At 37.1% G+C, this 20,634-nt stretch overlaps 1 protein-coding gene across 1 annotated transcript; it reads left to right on the forward strand.

The window, feature by feature from the left end:
- The first annotated feature begins 3,326 nt into the window (after positions 1-3,326).
- On the forward strand, positions 3,327-14,507 carry Ufc1 (Ubiquitin-fold modifier conjugating enzyme 1). Its single transcript, XM_089648123.1, has 4 exons — positions 3,327-3,495; positions 6,157-6,288; positions 7,456-7,623; positions 11,626-14,507. The coding sequence occupies exons 1-4, from the start codon at positions 3,373-3,375 to the stop codon at positions 11,716-11,718; spliced, it is 516 nt and encodes a 171-aa protein (XP_089504249.1). The 5' UTR covers positions 3,327-3,372; the 3' UTR covers positions 11,719-14,507.
- The last annotated feature ends 6,127 nt before the right edge of the window (positions 14,508-20,634 follow it).

Below are 20,634 nucleotides of genomic sequence, written 5' to 3' on the forward strand. Positions count from 1 at the left end.
TATTATAAGGATTATTATCACTTCCCTTTCTTTCATTTTATATTTTAAAAAATGGCAAACATTGTTGCATGTAAATTTTTGTACATCTATTTCTTAAAGAAAATCTGAAAAATCCCGTTATAAATGATATGTTTCTTTTTTTTAGTTTATGCAAATAAATTTTTCATCATGTTTTTGATTTACGTAAAACGGTGCTTTTTGTTCACTGGTTTCAAGGTGTTTTGTTCCCATTTTTCAGTTGCAATTAAATCACTTCATTTTAATAAGATATTTAGTAGTTAATATAATATGTAACCTAATGTGTACAGTAGGATTTTAAATTGATTATTTCTTAAAAGTAATAATAATTATTGTATGGCTGTTATAAAATATGATAAATTTAATGTACAATTAAATAATACAGTCAATAGAATAATAGGGTGTACAAATCCAATGTAATAGAGTGTTATAGGTGTCACAAACGAACATTAGTTGAACCCTTCCTTGTTTGATGTTAATAAAAAATTTACACCGGTTGTTTCTTTCGTTTCATAATTGATTGGAAACAACCTTCTGTTAAAGTAATATAAGGCAGCCGACACACGAGAGACTTAAGTTGCGGCAACTATTTCGTCACAGTCGCCGTCGAGCGCACATGGTGAGCAACTATCTTTTCTCGATTTCGACAACTTACCGACGCGATATTTACCGTACTTAAGTATGGGAGGAAATATAGTAGTATGTGTAAAATTTTAACTCGAAACAGTCTACGAAGACTTTAGATATAATCGTACAGCCGTGGAGAAAGTTGCAGTTGCCAGAAGGCTCAACTGAAAAGTCTCCATGGCAACTACATATACCGTAATGGATTTTTACGCCCGCAACTAAAGTCTCTCGTTTGCGGGGGCTCAAACTCTTTCTATTGAATTCTTTCTTTATTTTATGAATTATAGCATCTATAAACTCTTTTTCTCATCTCTTTCAAAGTGGAAAGTGCAATAAACTAAAGTGTAGTTATTATTATGTATGTCATAATAGTGTGGAAGTAATCATTCTGTATGTTAAAAGTACAAAAATATTGTAGTTAATTAATTATTATTACTGACTTATCGAATGTTTAATTTCTGTTATTGTTGAATGAATTTCTTTGTTACCTGTAATCTTACTCCAGATATTTGTAGCATATTTATTAATTTACGGAAGTTACATCACTAGAATAATAATATACTAGAATCTCAAGTGTTGAATAAAAATTATTATTTAATTTTTGTCTTTTCTTCTTAACCCTTACCACTCCTTTTTCGGGTGCCAGCCGACATCACTATTTGTACGCTACAACTCAGTTGTCGGCTGGCGGCTGACAAGATAAGACGTGCGCGCGCGGTGTATTTTCGTGCGCAAAACTTGACACGTGACATTGTTTCTTGTGATTATTCGATAAAAAACATTTAAATTCACGTTTTCATAAGATTTTGACTGTTTTCCGTTTTTTTTTACTATAAAATAACCTCTGCAAATTCACATAACCTAAAATAGCGGGAACTTGGCGTGACATGGCATCTGAATACCAAGTATTTTCGGAAGATGAATTTTATGAAAGTGACAGTGAGTACAAACCTGTTGCTTGTGATTTTGAAGATCCTAATGATGATAGTGTTAACAGCACAGAAGGAGGACGCGAAACAGTGTGGTTATGTGAGACCTGTTCCAGAAAACCTGGTCTCCAACCAGGAGAATGTTTTAAAAAGTACCATACTATGCAAAAATATAAGTAGTCCATAATGTTTTCTGTTAACTGTTTTTTATTTGAAGAATAAATCATAACGAATGAATTTTTAACAATTTTTTTTGTAACTACCTATCAATAAATTAATATTTTGCCACTATTTAAATTAGAGTTGGCTGACAAAAAATATATTTTTTAAATGGAGTGGTAAGGGTTTATACCTTAGTTCTACCCACCGACGTTAGAAGAGATTTATTATTATTTATCCCGTGAGCAATTAGGCCCTATGGCCTAATGAGCCTATGCCTATTGTGCTATCTCCCATTTTACCTCATTCCTTTAACAGTAATCCGGTCTCTTTAATGAAGTTCATCAGGGTTGTCATTGGATATGTGGCTATGTCTTCTGGTTCTACAATGTGTCTTCCCAGGTATCTTAGCCTTGTTCCCAACAGAGCGGGACATTGGCATCAAAGGTGAATTGGAGTCTCTTCATCCTCTTCACATTTCCTGCATCTGTTGGTGTTTTCCACTCCCAACAACTGCATGTGCCTCCTGAGATGGCAGTATCCTGTTAGTAGTCCTACCAGTTCCCTCAGTGAGTTTCTGTCCATATTGAGTAGTTGTCTAGTTCGCCTTGTGTCTGATCCGTTTATGAGTACTTTGGATTGCCTCATTCCGGGTGCCCTTTCCCATTCCTCCCAGTATCGGGATTTGACCCACCTTTCAATATGTATTTTAGAGTGGCAAGCTGCTACTCCTACAGCCGGCTTGGATCCCTCAAGTGGTGCTTTCGCCCCTTTCTTTGCTAGTCCATCAGCCCACTCATTGCCCTCAATTCCTTTATGTCCTGGTACCCAGATCGGGGTTATTTTATTGATGGTAGAAGAGATAGACTTGCCCTAACTTAAAATCAACGTATCATTTCGATAAGCTGGAGACAAACTGTTTGACCATATTTTTGGCATCGTGAGGGTTCGAGAATGATTTGAATAATCTACGACATCAGTAAACATTGACTGCTGAAGAGCACACATTAAAATAACCGGACCCATCGCTGAAAAGTAAAGTTGGCTAAAGAAAGGTAACGGTTCGCAGCGCAGTCCATTGTGAGACATTTCCACATAGGATCTGAATGTGTGTTTAAGAACGAATCGCCTGGTGTAGCCGACACTATAATTGTGTGCCACCGGTAAAATATAACACATTTGTAAAAGTGTAAAACACGTCCACCGTATTCAGATGGTGGGTCGCTTTTCCTTATTTATGCGACTTACTGGACAATCCAAAAAGTAACTTATAAACATTAAAAATTCTACAAATACATACGCCAGCCGAATTGCCAAGCTGAACCTCAACATATGGGAAAAGAACGAAGCAACCGCAATTGGCGCGAAACGCCGCTTGTAGTTGCTTCGTTCCTTTCCCGTAATTCGTGGCTTGGCTCGCGTTTCGGTTTGCAAATGTATACGTACCACACATTTAAAAGGGTTTGTAATCAAATATTAATTGTAAAGGTAGGTACTCGCCTACCCAAATGCGTTCTTGCTTGCTCAGTGGTACCTAAACGCTATTTTCTATATGGCAACATTTTTATTACACGTCAGTGTCAAACTGTCAAAACGCGATTTCTAAATAAATGTCATTTAGCTCTTTAACGTTTACAATATGGTTGACGAAGGTACTAGAAAGTCTCTGAGCGGAATTCCTCTATTAAAAACAAAAGCCGGACCTCGCGACAAGGACCTATGGGTGAATAGGCTAAAGGAGGAATATCAGGCGCTTATAAAGGTTAGAAATACTGTCATCTATTCAGGTTACTTACAAACTTTTACAAATTGCAACGTTCCTTACTCTATTATGCTGTTTGGCTTTTAGTTTTAAACTGTGTAGCGCTACCTCCTTCTTTTTAGACATAGTTTCAGATAGACCTGCAGAGTCCGATGCAATAGCAGAATCTTAAATCATGCCTAATGCCAATATTGACATAATTTCATCAGTGAAACCCATATTGTCATCAACTTCTAATATTTGCATGAATATGAGAAATTCTTCCTAGTTTGATTACAAAGTTACCAAAACCTTTCTTTAATTCGTATAAATGGGTGATTTGAAGTTTTTAAAAGCTTGATTATAGATTCTTCTCCTAGTTTCCTTTACGAAAAAATAATTAACCTCCACACAGGCTTGTCCTAGAGAGGTTAAAAATTCATTAATTTTCTCCTATTCCGCTTCACTCTTAATACGCAATATTTCACTTTCAAATAAATGGATTTAGCTTTATTAATTCAAAACATGATTTATTATGTCGGGGGAGACGGTAATATACGCACTTTTAATTTTAATTTCGTTTATTAAGTCACTTACGCGATATGTCAATTAGAATGCGGCGCCGCCGAAAGCGACTATGTTCATATCAAGAGTTGGATTATATTCATAATATCGTAATTCATACCTACAAAATATTTCATAGATATTGCTGCCAACCAAAAAAATTAGTATTGCCATATTAAATAAATAATATCATCGTGTATAATTAATCCATATTAATATGTAAGTCAATGTATTATTTATAGCAAATAATCAACAGATAATTAAATAAAATAACCCGAATAACAAACAAATAGAATAAAATGTGATTAAACGTATTCCGTTTAGGTTAGGTTAGGTTAGAACATGGAAAATAGGTATTAGAATTAAATCACAAACCAGTCTATACAAACCTAGCGTAGCCCACATACTATTTGAAAACTGGGATGTAACTCTAAAGGGGACCCGAGCAGGCGTTATTAAAGGGGCATTTTTTGCTATAGAAAATCACAGTTAGATTAGGTTAGGTTATATATATATTAATTTAATATTTTCAAGATTTTATTTTCTTTAACTGAATTAGTTAGTAGGTAGGTACTGTACCTAACCCGCGCACTGGCTAGGTAAATAACTAGTTGTGGTATTTTCGGCAAATGTCACATTATTTTGTTTCTTTGAAATCTCGTGTGACATATCGCGTAAGTGACTTAATAAACGAAATTAAAATTAAAAGTGCTTATTTTTCCGTCTCCCCCGACATAATAAATCATGTTTTGAATTAATAAAGCTAAATCCATTTATTTGAAAGTAAAATATTGCGTATTAAGAGTGAAGCGGAATTCGTAACCTTTACCAAAAATTCTAATGCAAAAAAGATACAATGTAAAGAAACAATAAACAATACTTGATTTCAACTTAATAACTACTTGAAAAACAACTATGGGGGAGGGGAAATAGAAAAACATGCACAAGATAGCTTATTAGGTTCTTAGTTATGGTTAATTTAATAATTTATGCGCTTTTCCTAACCTTTAAACTTAATTTACGACAAAATCAGATGATACAAATAAGAAAAAACATGGTGGTTAGACTTGAAATTTTGTACTTTGAGAAAATGAAACTTTAATGCGTCTTTTACCGTCTCCCACCACAATAAATAGTTGTTTCTTGTAGTAATTGCGTTGAAACCAAATGTATAAGATTTGTTAGTTATAATTAATTTGTATGCGGGTTCGAAAACAAATACTTTTCTTCTGTAGTAGAATAAAACAATGCGGGAATGGCGAAACAGCGCGTTATCTTCAACTATAGTCAGCGTCTAGCGTCATTGATCCCTTCGGCACCGGTGCGTAGTCGGGATACACGCCAAACGCGCGCCCAACATTTGTACACAGTTGACACTTGTCACATGAGAACGGGTCGCTTCTACGATTCGTTCTTAAGTTCAACAGCTCGGCTGTGGAACAAACTGCCGGCCTCTGTGTTTCCTCCCTCCTACAACATGGGACTCTTCAAGACCCATGTTCACTCCTTCCTCTCCAAAAAAGGACCCTCCACACAGCATCCCCAAAGATGACATAGGCCCCGAGGGAAATTATTTTCTTCAGGGCCTCCTGTGTGGAGTAAATATAAAAAAAAAAAAAAAAAAAAAAAACTATATTCTGAAGACAAAAATCTTCTAGTTACTCTTAAATATCGCTGAAAGAGATGGCACACCTCGCTATCGGTATCAGGTATTGAGCCTAGGGTTTCATATGGATGTCTGATGGTTCAAGGCCATGCGTCTGCTTTTATAGGCCATCCGTCCATCATTCGGTAGGTAGCGGGGAGCCGGCCACTGATTAGATGATTTATGATTTGCGTACCCAATCAGAGACCTACGATGACTTCCGTAGGATGCTAAATTAGGTGTCAGCATTACAAGTGTTATTTTTAAAAAAATGCGTTTTAAGTGTGAGGCAGAATTTGGCAACTTTGCCGTTATTTCTTTCTTTGACTCAAAACAGGTATTTGAGTTGTACTCGTTTTAAATCTATGTCAGTCAACAGTTTCTGCCTCTACCTAAAATGCTACTAAATTTGTTTTATATAATATGTTTGACAAAGTTAACATTGAAACAATTGCCTTTTTCCTTTTTTCCAGTATGTCCAGAATAACAAGGAAGCTGACAATGACTGGTTCCGCCTGGAGTCAGACAAAACTGGAACTAAATGGTTTGGAAAGTGCTGGTACATCCAAGATCTACTCAAATATGAGTTTGATGTGGAATTTGATGTGAGTGTATTCTTTAATTTCATATTTTAATAAGTGATAGAATAGTCCGAACACATTCCCAATCCTCTACTAGCTAAGTTTCTCCACCAATGCACAAGCAATATTTTCCAGTTATAATGATGGTAGTATGATGAATTTAGAGATTGTCAGATTATTTATATATATAGGTATGCCAAGATGCAAAACAAGCTTGGGTTGCCATGAGGGGTGTTTCATTTATTCATGAATTTTATTGCAAATAATTCTTATATTAGCTGACATGTACCCGGCATTGCCCGGGAACTTATAAATGGTTTGGGGTAAAGTTTTGAGGTTATGAGGCCTTTTTAAGATATGCAATTCTATAATACATTATTTTGATGTATCTCATAAGCATTAGGTTTAGCCAGCATTGGCGATGTAAGCGCCCGAAAATATTTTTTTTACTACTTGATAGTAAACACGACTTTTATCTACTTTCTATAAACATAATATAAATATATTAAATACATAAACCTTCCGGAAGAAATTCTCTAGATGATAGTGAAAACCCTATCAAAATCCGTTGCGTAGTGTAGAAGAACTAAGCGCACACTTTGTTTTACACTTCTTTTATATATTATCAAAATAATATATCAATAAATAACATATAGTTAATTTTATGAAAACCTCATTATTCATCAACGAACATGGCCTTCGACCAAAGCCCGGAGTTATACTGGCTGACCGCTTCTGACGAGTGGCAATGGACAGCGGGTGGCATGCGTAAATTACCTTACTTCTTCGTACAGTTTTGGTAATAGCGAGAGCGAGTGAGATGGCGCAAATCATCCACAAGGTAGTCACTGTGCGAATAGAATGGCGGAAATAGCTGTGGTATGGTTATAGCGCGCAAAAATATTAAATGTGGCAAGGAATTACTACATAATATATATATTTTTTAAATTGCTTAATTCTAGGTCTTTCGTTTTATTTTTATGGTATATTATGTATTTGTAGGTTTTGTAAGAATACAAAAAATACATAAACCATAAGGTCTTTATTTAATACATGAAAGAAAGTCATTTTGGAGATTTTGGTTACGCCTGTTGACAACAGAAAAGTTTTAAAAAAGGCTTAGAAATATTACATAACTTGTAAAAAGCTTATAAAAATGTAAGTAGCTCTATTACATATGCACTCTTTCAGATTCCGGTAACGTATCCCACCACCGCCCCCGAGATAGCGCTGCCGAGCCTGGACGGCAAGACGGCCAAAATGTACCGTGGTGGCAAGATCTGCCTCACCGACCACTTCAAGCCGCTGTGGGCGCGCAATGTGCCTAAGTTCGGGATAGCGCACGCCATGGCGCTGGGGGTTAGTCTAAACACTCCCTATTATATATATGAAACTAAAAAACGCTTAAGAATAATATGTTTTGTGAATTGGTCAGTACTTAGGCCTAGTGGTTTAATCCTTGTCAAATTTTCCCACATTATTGTAAAATCACATAACTTAATTTTTTCTTTCTAGGGAGCTAAAATACAAAACTTCTTAAAGCACCTTATTGTAAGGGAATGTAAGTTTAAATATCTGAAAGAGACAACCGAGTATGAATTAGCGATGAGTCGTACATGAACGAGCCACACAATTGAGCTAGCTCGTTTGATGAGCTATATTCATATGACTCCTGGTAAACTGTACCATGACAAAATTTTTTTTTTTTTTTATTGGCAATTTTTTTGATACATACAGGTACATATATAATCAGAGATGTGCAAAATGGGTACCCAAAACCATTTGAAATGCAAAATGGAAATGGGTCAAAACTTTTCCATTTGAAAATGCAAAATGCAAAATAGTTTTTAGAAAAGCATTTCAAATATAAAATGCAAAATACCTATTTTCAAAATGCATTGAAAATGCAAAATGGTATCTCAGGTCAAACAATTAATATAATTATAGAATTTTTAAACAATTTTGTCATTTAATAATGGACATCAATGTAGAACAAACATATTACATGATGGTAAATCCAAAAACACCACGACTACAGATTATGAAACCACAAAAAATTTGCGCGGGACTAATGTTGCCAACGTAAAAACATAGAAACTGCTATCTAACATTTAATATTACAGCGTCATGGCCGGGGCCCCATGTTCAGTATTTGAATCAGTATTTTTTGTAATGGTATCACTCAATTGCCAGGGCTCCTACCAAGGAGCAACTTGACAAATGTAAATTATCTCTCATAGCGAGGTTGAGGACCGACTGATATTTGGGGCTTATGAAAAAAAGATGAGTGGAGATAGTAGGAAGAATGTTACAAAAAAGCATTTAAAATGGAAAATGCATTGAGAAAAGCATTTAAAATTCAAAATGCAAAATGGTATTTTGAAAAGCATTTAAAATGCAAAATGGAAAATACCCATTTTGCATTTTGCATTTCCATTTGAAATGGATTTATTTGAAATAAAGCACATCTCTGTATATAATTATACAAAACATAAGACAGTAACAAAAAAAAACCCAAAAATGTGAAGCCTGTGCGTGGGCATTATCTGTTATGTATTCAAAACAGTGGCGGTTACATTATCTATGGTTTAAATGAAAAAATAAAGAAAAAATATATACATAGTCAGATTAATTGAACGGGAACTTTTTTTTTCAGGAGATATTTTATAAAAATTGCACCATTCAAATTATTCATGTATTAATTATTATAACATATTCAGAGACGTGAACGGCGTCTGAAAGTCCGACATTCGTCTGACAGTCGTACGATGGACTTGGACATATGCACCTATACCTAGCATCTTATTTTCCTCATGGTACAAGGCGGCATACCGGTACCAGGAGTCGTACGATCATTCATATGCTTACGCTGGGGAGCTGGGAGCCGTATCAGGGGAGCTATACCGGGGGAGACATCCCGGGGGAGCCGTATCTGTGCTCACGACTCCCATTCAATTAAATCGACTCTTTCAGTCGTACGAAAAATATTGAGCTGGTATCAAATCCCGCTCTTAATAATATGAGTCATTACTCATCGCTAGTATGAAAGAGAGAGCATGTCGTTAATAAAAGAGTATGTCTGTTGTGTTCCATCACCTTTATTACCCTACCTCCAAGAGTGTAACTTATACTAACTGAAAGTATTACAAATTATACCAGTTAAACTCTACCCTCTAGGATTATTCCTATCAACATTAACTTTACTGGGTGTTGATCCCAATATCTCAAGACGAACAATCACCACACTTATGTACATACACATTTTACTACATATTGTGAGTATCCGATACTCATGTCGACTCGCCGTCAACAACTTGTTGCGCACAGTCCCTATATGTCGCTACCGATATCAAGAGACCCACGTCGGATACTCATGTTGTCTCATCGTCAACAACTTGTTGCGCACAGTCCCTATATGTCGCTACCGATATCAAGAGACCCGCGTCGGATACTCATGTTGTCTCATCGTCAACAACTTGTTGCGCACAGTCCCTATATGTCGCTACCGATATCAAGAGACCCGCGTCGGATACTCATGTTGTCTCATCGTCAACAACTTGTTGCGCACAGTCCCTATCTGTCGCTACCGATATCAAGAGACCCGCGTCGGATACTCATGTTGTCTCATCGTCAACAACTTGTTGCGCACAGTCCCTATATGTCGCTACCGATATCAAGAGACCCGCGTCGGATACTCATGTTGTCTCATCGTCAACAACTTGTTGCGCACAGTCCCTATATGTCGCTACCGATATCAAGAGACCCGCGTCGGATACTCATGTTGTCTCATCGTCAACAACTTGTTGCGCACAGTCCCTATATGTCGCTACCGATATCAAGAGACCCGCGTCGGATACTCATGTTGTCTCATCGTCAACAACTTGTTGCGCACAGTCCCTATATGTCGCTACCGATATCAAGAGACCCGCGTCGGATACTCATGTTGTCTCATCGTCAACAACTTGTTGCGCACAGTCCCTATATGTCGCTACCGATATCAAGAGACCCGCGTCGGATACTCATGTTGTCTCATCGTCAACAACTTGTTGCGCACAGTCCCTATATGTCGCTACCGATATCAAGAGACCCGCGTCGGATACTCATGTTGTCTCATCGTCAACAACTTGTTGCGCACAGTCCCTATATGTCGCTACCGATATCAAGAGACCCGCGTCGGATACTCATGTTGTCTCATCGTCAACAACTTGTTGCGCACAGTCTGTACATGTCGCTACTGATATCACAAAACCACACCCGTATCGCCAAGAATCGTTGTAGAATTTTCAAAACGTCAAAACCAGATTGTTTTCATAACCACACTCACAACCAAACAGTCGCTTTAGCTGCCCTTGTTTTTTGACTGTTTTCTTTCTAGCATTCATAGCATCTAGAAAAATAATATAAATGACAATTTAATATTAAATGAGCTGGTACAAATACAATAATAAAGTATGTAGCATATATATTTTTATTCAGTAAACCTAGTTTTAACCGACTTCTAGAAATAGGATTCTTATAAAAAAAATTTGGCTCTTAAAAGAAATCTAAATCGTTGTATCGCTGATATTTGGCTCATTTATTTATGTATTTATTCAATTCAATTTGTACAATTTTACATTTTTTCCATCATCAAAGATAGATCCTGCAATGTTTGGTCGGAGTATTGGCACATTGCTAGTCAATCCAAGGGAGCCTGCTATGCCTCAATACAAAGGACTTTCCCATCAAAACCGTGGTTCCAACAACTCCCCCTTTTCCAAAACAGAAATTTTTTCACTTATTCGAGTGAGGATTGGACATTGTTCCGTTCCTTCCCACCTTTTTAAAATTCATGTCCTTGACTCCCCAGATTGTACATTCTGTGGTCTAGAAGTGGGAACTTTAGATCACATATTTTTTGGTTGTCCCTCTCTAAACAAATATCCTCTCTTCTATCAAGCGTTATCTAAATTGCCTCATCTAATTGAACTCTACTCCAATTTTGATTATAATTTTGAAATTTGCCCATTTAAATAAAATTTTAATTCCTCTTTCATTTCTGCATAATTGTGGTGAAAGCCAGAAATAATGGGAAAAAAAATAATAACATTACAGATTAAGGATCTAAGACGTTATAATTGTACTGTTTAAAGATATGTATTTGCAGTGCCAAAAACTTGTAGGTACGTTATTATAGGATATGAAAAACATGTCGATCTTTTTGATCAACTGCTTTTGGTGAGTTCATTAACAAATTGGTGCAGCTCTCTCTACCTTAAAGGAGGTAATGGTGACGTTCTCGAGAGTGAGACTCGGGTACAAAGAATGACTAATGAATTTGGCGACCACTGTTATTATAATATTACGTGTGTTATTTTCCAGTTGGGTCCCTGGCTAGCTGTGGAGGTGCCCAGCATGCTCGAGAAGGGAGTCATCACTTATCAGGAGAAGGGAGAAGTCGATAAACCTAAATAATACTCTACAATATAGGTATAGGTGTATTTATAGCAACATTTTAAGCAGCTTTTTTATGGAGTTACCATAATATCGATAGTGTTTCGGTAAAACCATTCAAGCCACAATTTTTGGGAATGTTATAAATTGTTATTTTCTGTGGTTTCATATAGATCAATCTTCAAAGTAAACATGGTAAAGTATTTTTTGCTAATTAATACTAAAATCTGAATTTATGCGTACAATTTTTTTAGTTTTGTAAACAAATTGTAAACATTCGTTTGTTCAAAATCCTAAATCTCCAAAAGTTCCACACTGATTGCTTTGAAATTTTGACACAACGTTGCAATCGAATATGCATGTATTTCTATATACCTATATTATATAGATGTCATAGGTGACAAGTAAAAACATGGTTTTTTTTTAAAACAGCGCCAAAACAAGCAACTTTCTGCACAGACAGACTGAGCCATAGCAACACGTGGCGGGGTACAGCGAGTTATAAATAGAATTGTTATATTTTATGTCAACATTTTGAGAAACAAATAACCGCTTTCATATAAACTTGAAGATTTTTAATTAGTTTTACGAATTTGTAAATATTTGTTATTATTGTCTCCTGTAAAGTTTTCATTTTGTGGTTTGAAGGGTTTTACCAAACCACAGTTGATATATTATTATTTATCACAGAGTAAGGTAAAACCCATTTTGTATTGGACAATCATTATAATATTGCTCAGAATCTTCTACAGGCAATTTGAAGAAAAATTATTTCATGAATCCCACAGTCGTTTCTAAACAATATTCAGAATAAAGTTTATAATCTTAGCTTTAATCAATGGAGAGATAATCCGTGATCTATTATTCCAACTTGAAAAGAAAACGGTTCTTACCAATTTACATAAGACCTTTCGATTCCCAGGCTTCATAGATTATTTTGTTCAAGAAAGAATTTTTGATATTTAGAAATATTTGATCAATTTTAACCAGAAGTAAGGAAAATCAAACATAATTCAACAATAAATTACAACACACTTGTATTTGTTTGTCTCTTCAATGGCTATAATGATGTTAGAAAATTGCACATGTGTTTCCTGAACACCAGTTGAAAGAAAATGATATTAATTTCATTAGAATAACTTTTGAATAAAGCCATCAATGTAATATTTAATCATTTAAGAAGAATAAAATAGGATTAATATTAATAAATCTAAACGAAACAATGAAACAAAAAATAACAAGGATAATATTGTTAATAAGGAGCTACAGCAAAAATATTATTGCTTAAAAATATAGATCAACAAATGCAGATTCTGACTATATAAGTTTTATTATATGTATTATTATACGCAGAATTTATAAATCGTCATTCAAATACAAATAAAATACCATTGCATTAAAATACACCGTTTGGTTAGTACAACTGAACAGCTGATTGATCACAACCAGTCTACGTGAGTAATATATCTGTGGTCAATAAAATCCATATCATGATTGCCAGTTTGTGGAGAATTCCCCAAATTGTGTGAATTTTTAAGATTTTTCAAGAATTTGGTTTTTTGCAGCTACATAGTACCTTTTTGTGGGGAAAATGCGGGGATTCTTTGCATTTTTTGATTATGCAACCATTAAAAATAATATTTACTATAATTATGAGAACTCACTAAAATATTTCGTTTTTGTTTACACAAATTTAAAAAAAAGTCTGTTTCTAAAGCCTGAACGAAAGAGAAAATACGAAAATGACTGCAAAATGAAAAATAATGGCTAAAATCAATAGAATTTTGCAGGTAAACGTGTGGGGATTTTGTAGGGAATTTTAAAAACTCTTCATCTCTTGTGGGTATTTTAAAACATACATTGGCAACTCTGGTCCACATTCACATTTGTACTAGTGAAAATGTTATAATGTAGGTTTTTAAACACCGGTAAATTGTTCATCAGGTGCGGTCATGAATGTATTTTTGCACGTTGGTTCAATACAATAACATTAGTGTCGAGATACTAACATTTCACCCAGTGTTCTTTGATGTTAAAAGCAGGTAATCTTAAGAATAAAAAACGTCTCGACTCCCATCGAAAAAAAACATAGGATTTTTGAGACTGGTCATCGGTGACATCACGGGTCATGTTCATATCACGGACTCGATGCATTTTCGGGAAACCCAAAAAAGTATAACTTTGAAATTTATTTTAACTATTATAACTAACTATACAAATAACAATATATTTGGTTATTTAAGTTAGAAAGTTATTATTGATTGCAGATTGAAAATGAAATAGAGATAGACAAAAATGTTGTTAAAAAAAAAATCAGGTCACAGTGGCAAAGTGGTTAGCTGTTAGTGGTTAGCTGTAATCACTGAATAGATAATCCTTGTTAGTGTGATCTATTATACCAATTAAAATGAACAGTTTTCGCCAATTTACATCAGACCTTTGATTCCTAGAGAATTTTGATATTTGATCAATTTTAACCAGAAGTAAGGAGTAGAGGCATTGTCCTGGTAAGAGCAACTGTTACCTTTTTATTTATTGTGTCTTTTTCTGTTTCATGTTCCATTTAGATGTATTAGTATTATCTTCTTCAATAATTAAATATAGGATATTAAGTCACAAAAATATTTCATTTGTAATGCTTGGAGAAAAGAGTGATAATGTATGAATAAAATATTAAAGAGTTTTCAGCATTCTTTCTTTGGTTTTCACGTCTTTTTAAAATAGGTCAATTTTCATTATTTACAAATCTTGAGTTTGATAATAATTGTACATAAATAAAGTTATATGTATTGTGTATTTTTTATAATAAAAATCTGAGTTTGTATGTAACTTTTTTTAAATTTGTGTATTTTTTTATTTGTATTTTTGCCCACTGATAATATAATAATGACCCAATTGCTTTACCCTCATAAAATTATTTTTTTTACAAATGACATTTAATTTTCACAAACTCGACATCTCAAACATTTAAAAATGCGAATCTGAGTAAGTAATTTATTTCAACGTTTTTCCATCTCCGTAGATTTATGAAAATATACTTTATTCCCAATCAAATAACATCATAAATACCACAATATATACAAAATGACAATCTAGTCTCCTTCAATTGAAGCAATCTTCCCAAGATGCCTTCCATTGATATTGTATCAGACGTAATCGTGTGACACACAAGACTGTAAATGGGGCCGGTGATCCCAATCTGTGGAGGCGTGAGATGTCTTCCTTCAGTGGCGTGGAGGGGTAGAGCGGGGCGTCTCTGAAGCCGCTGTAGAGCTGGTCCGATTACTTGTCGCTTGTTCTTGATGCTGATTCCGGGTCTGGTCCGAAGGGGTAGGCAGTCCGTGGTCCAGGGTGAGGCGGGGGTCAGAGTGAAAGAAGGCGAGCAGAGTCAGAAGTCGGAGCGAGGTAGAGGGCAGAGCAGAGAGAGAGGTGTAGAGCTGGTGGTGGTTTCTGGAGATCTGCCCTCTGAGGGGGTGTTTCATGTTTTATAGGCCACCGGCGGCCGCGCGACGCTCACACGGGCCCACTTTCTCTTTGATTCCTGGAATCGAGGGCCGCGTTGTGACGCGATCGCAGTGCGCCACCGGTTCTTTATCGCCTCTCGGCCGGTAATTTAGGGCCCGTGGTCGAACGCGACCACGGCCTTTCTTTGTTCAGGCACGATCCTCAGAATCGCGCCTGTGGAACGTTATGACGGCAAACCATCTTGCACGCCATGACGGCGCACGGCCCTTTGCTTCACGGGCCGTGGCCGAACGTTCCCTCTCGTATAGGCACGATTCTCATAACCGTGCCCGAATTAAATGCTATTATGATATCCACTAGCTCTCCCAGTATACTTCTCTGCCCGTGTCCCCTAGCCAAGCTCCGATGTTTCATTTATTGTTTTTACATTTTACATACATAGGGGGTTTACAGTTTAATTTTACATACATTTACATATTTCAATTTAGAATTTTATTTTATAATTTTAACGTGGGTGACTGCGGCCGAGCCCGGAGCAGTACGTCCGTTACAGATATGCTTGTAACGTGTAACTCAAAGTGACCAGCTCTGCCACGGAGGCTCCATCGGAGCCAGAGTCAAATTAGCCTCTCAGAAGCTGGAGGTTATCCACTGTTTTCCCGCCCTGGTATAAATAACAGATGGTTACTTATACCAGGGTCACAAGGACTTTTTTTTTTGGCTAAACAACTCTACATTTATTATAAAAGATTCTAGACCCCCAATAACCCTGCATAGTGGTTAGGCTGCATGATGACTACAATATACACAAAAACATAATTAACATTAATTAAATATGCATAGGTATAATTAAAATAAAATAATAAATATAATAAAAACACATAAATTTGTTTTTGACCACGATAGTTTTATTTTCACTCTACCGGTTTCGGAAGATCCCTTCCTTCGTCAGGAGAATATTTAGAAACTATCGTGGTCAAAAACAAATTTATGTGTTTTTATTATAAATTATGATGAGCCACAAAGTGAATGCTTTTTACAATTAAAATAAAATAAGCCTACAAATAAAAATGGACAAAACAGCTGCTTAAAGACTAGGCCATCTGTAGAGAGAAAACAAAAAAAGAATTAATCATGTTTTCATTGTAGCAATCTACATTTGAAATATACCAATTTGAACATATACAAATTTTACCGGAGAGTATTCCACCCGTCAACTGGCAGTCCCATCGAGAATGTGCATGGCGATCGGTCTGTCGGTAGATAAAGATCGACTACCGCGCCCCTCCGTCGGTTTACCTGATTATGCCCTGACGAAAAAGTACATGGGAAGGTTGTCAGAAGCAAAACGTACTGTGCAGGGCCCGCAGATACTTTAATAATACACAACCGCTGACCCTGTTCAAATCACAAGTGAGCCCCAATTTGGCAGCCAAATCTGGTTGGAGACCCAAAATACCTGAAAAAACCCTCGACTCTGCAGAAACGGGTGGTTTGTGTGATTTATTTCAGTATCTTAACAAACGGACTGCAATCTTTACAGCAAAGGCGTCAGGTAGGTGTGCTGCTCTTGTTCTACCGGTATTACGATGGAAGATGCTTCGAGGAATTAGCGTCTTTGATTCCTTCGGCACCGGACACCAGTGCATAGTTGGAAAACAGGCCAAACGCGCGCCCAACATATCTACAGGGTTGAGATTTGTCACATGAGAACAGGTTGCATCTACGACTCGTTCTTGATTTGAACAGCTCGGATGTGGAAAGTTTTGCTTGCCTCTGTGTTTTCTCCCTAAAAAGACCCTCCATACAGCATCCCCAAAGATGACATATTCCCGGAAGCATAAATAAACCACCCACCCATGAAGGAAATTATTTTCCTCAGAAACTCCTGTGTGGAGTTAATGGAAAAAAATAAAAGCTTCTTGAACGAATTTTTTCACAACCTTCAGTGTTGCCAATTATTGGAAAAAGGGAACACAACAAATATCAAAATAAAGCTGAATAACATGTGTTTTTGATAGCACTATTTACGTAAACTGGTTTATTTATGCGTAAACAACAATGACAGTCGTCTAACGCCTACGCAAAGGAAACTATCAACATGATTTGATGTAAAATTACGACAATTGGCGTAATAATGTACGATTCGCGTTCACCTTTATTGAGTCGATCTCTTGGGACAAAATGTTTTCAAAACGTCCGACAAAAACACAACGTTTTTTGTTTTCCATCGGCCACGGAAAACTGTTTCTATTTTTGTCGGATGTTGGGTGTTTTGAAAACATTTTGCCGCTAGAGACGCGCCTTTACAATAGTGGGTATTACACGTACGCTTCGGAACGACAGAGCGCCGCGTAGAACAATAAATTTAAAAGTAAGGTAACAGCGGAGTCTATTGTAGGACTTTTCTGCATGGCGGCCTGAAGCGGCGCGCGGTACCGTCGTTCCAAAGCTTACGTGTAAAGTGTAATACCCGCTAATTAATACGAGACACGCGGTCTAGTGTGTAGCGATGTCGCAGAAACCAATCCGTGGGACGAATATTACAATAACAGGACCGGCCCTGTGCGGACACAATTGGAGCAGTCCGTTCCGGGCGCTGACTTGCCAAGGAGTCAAGGCGCTGATAATTCCAAACACCTAACACTTCCCCTTGAGGTGTTTACTTGCGCCATGCGCGCCGTTGGGCCCTGACAATCGGTTTAAATTATTATTAATTTATGCCTGTTGTATACTGCATACTCTCAACGGTACTAAACGTGAACCCGGGAGATCAGCGTTGTTATGTCGAACAATAGACACTCCCTTAGTAAAACATTGATTTCGAAAACATTTGGTCAAAATCTCCCTTTCTCCCTGGAACTATCTATTTCTCTCTAGGTTTTGGTATAAAATACTTAACACTGGCAACACTCGCTCGCTTCCTACCGTATCGGTTTTACCCGAATCGAAGGACACGAGCTGAACCATCACCGTGGAGGGAGTAAATATATGGAAGGCTGGGTAGGTAGGTACATACGGGTAAACGCAGCCGCTACACAACCTGTAACAATTCAAGCAAGAACTGCGCGATAAGAGGTAGGTAGCATCCGGCTTCTCTCGTTTCTGTAAGTCTCGTCGAATGTATCAGTGTAGCAAAAAACTACCGTCGGGTTGAATATCTAAAAAGCCTTTGATATGGTTTGGCACCGGGCACTCGTCGGGAAGTTACCATCGTACGGGATCCAATTAACCCTGCATAGTTGCAATGCGGACTTTGCAGGAAGGAAAGGAAAGGAAGAACAATTCAAACCGTAGTTGTCAGCTCTTCCTCTCCACACCAAATCAATGCGGGGGTACCACAAGGATCTGTGCTGTCGCCGACGGTGTTTTCGTTGCACTACAACGATCTCGTTAAATGTGCACCAATTTATTGCTACGCTGACGACAGCACCATTCACTAGGTTATCTTTTCGACAATACCCCTTTCACTTATGATGTCCGTACAGCTCGGGGAGTTTTAAGGCAAAAAGTTGACCACCACGCCGAGAAGGTTCGTGCTTGGGGTAAGGCCTACCTGTTCAGTTTCAATATCTCATAAACTCAAGCGTGTCTGATTTCGGCAAAGAGGGAGATCAATGACTATCTGGTGCAATTTGATGGAAGCACACTCCCCAATAAAGACTCCATTAAAATGTTTCCAGAGTAAGTATATCAGACCGGTTCAAGTATCGGGGCTCTATAAAAGTCCGAATAAATCTGGTTTCCAGGAAACTGGGCGTCTTGTATAGGGACTAGCAGATTCTTCAATGGTAACAAGCTGCTAACCCTATACAAATCTCAAGTACCTACGCCCAACAATTGAATTTAGAAACCACCTCTAGGCTGGAGCATCACAAAACTTGATAAACCTACTTGATTTTGCGCAAAGGAAGGCGGTTCGTCTGATTGACAATCCATTGTTAACAGAACGATTGCCATCTCTTATGCACATATGCAATGCGGGCATGCTGAGTCTGTTCTAAATGTATTTCAATGGAGCCTGCTCTAAGGGGTTAGCAGCATTGATCCCTGGTGAACCGGTGCACGTGCGTGAAACTCGACGTACACGAGGGAAACATTCGTTCACAGTTGATATTGGCTTCTTTGTGTAGATTGTGGAACGAGCTACCGCATCTGTTTATCCTCATTCATATAATCCGGGCCTCTTTAAGACCCGCAGTAATAAATCCCTTTCTACAGCTCCTACCTTAATCCATCTTACAACGCTCCCCAACCGGGTGGCGCCATAGATCCCCTGCCTATACAATGTACAGACAAGGACGCTATTGTGAGGTGTCACATTTAAAAAAATTATCAATCAAGTAGGTAATGCGTTTATTCTCCCTCAATTTTTTTCTTAGAAAGACAAACATTATCGGATAACGAATAACTGAAAACATTTAATTTGGTTGAAGTGGCCTATCGGGTATAATTTTTACGGTCATTGCTTGGGCTACTACTCCCATCATTAAAAGTGGAAAATTTTGCTTGTGTAATGTTGAAAGACTTGGCAAAGGATCCCGTGACGCCTGGATATGAACCCGACGCTTTGGACTACAGGGCCACCAAGCTCCCAAGCGGTCGAATTATACTTGATGATGATATAATATTATCATTAAGTATGTCAGCCAGGCTAATAAGGAGACCGCAATGCCATTAGTAACGAGTATCTTAATGTGTAATTAATTGAGATTAGCGTCGCAAGCGTTTCACTACTATTACGAGTATTTGGAAGCGATCGGTTCGTCGCATCTGTGATGGGATAGGTGATTGGCAATGGAGGTATTGGCAGCTAGCAGCTATATTCTGACAGCTAGTTAAATACTGTCAGCTAGCAGGTCGCAGCTCGCAGTATCAGTGATCGTGGAAAGGCGATACAAGGCTTCTGGCTAAACAGCAAACAGTAATTCACTTGCGCAAGAGAGCAATGGGGTGAATTGAAATTGGCAGGTGAATATATTTATTATGTAGGTAATAACAATCCTTCATATTAAGAAATGCTACAAAGAACCCTGATAATCACTCTCAGAGTGATGCCTCGCTGAATAATTCATTTCAGCTATAATATTACCGAGACAAGGGAGCCAAGTGCTGTCTCTTTACTCTCGTACTGGGCAGTTTTGGCTTAAATTACTATTTACAATCCAAACATTAATCACGAAAATATTTTGGCCACGAAAATCTCAAGTTATATGTAAATAAATTTAAGTGAACTAACACGTCGTGTCATATTCGATTTTTTTTAAATAAAGATGTGAAAAGAAACATATAAATAAGGTTGGAAACAAAATTTCATTGGTCTATTATTCCAGTTTTATTACAATTCCCGAAAATTGATTTTTTGACGTTTCTGAAGACAGTGTATTTATCAAATTATATGGAAAATAAATTAACGTCGCATATTCGCTCCCAATGCCTTCTATTCACCACACTTTGCGGAGCCTGCCTATA

Source organism: Hesperophylax consimilis, chromosome 27 (assembly GCF_061612785.1).
Source record: "Hesperophylax consimilis isolate HC1 chromosome 27, BYU_Hcon_1.0, whole genome shotgun sequence".
Lineage (NCBI taxonomy): Eukaryota > Metazoa > Arthropoda > Insecta > Trichoptera > Limnephilidae > Hesperophylax > Hesperophylax consimilis.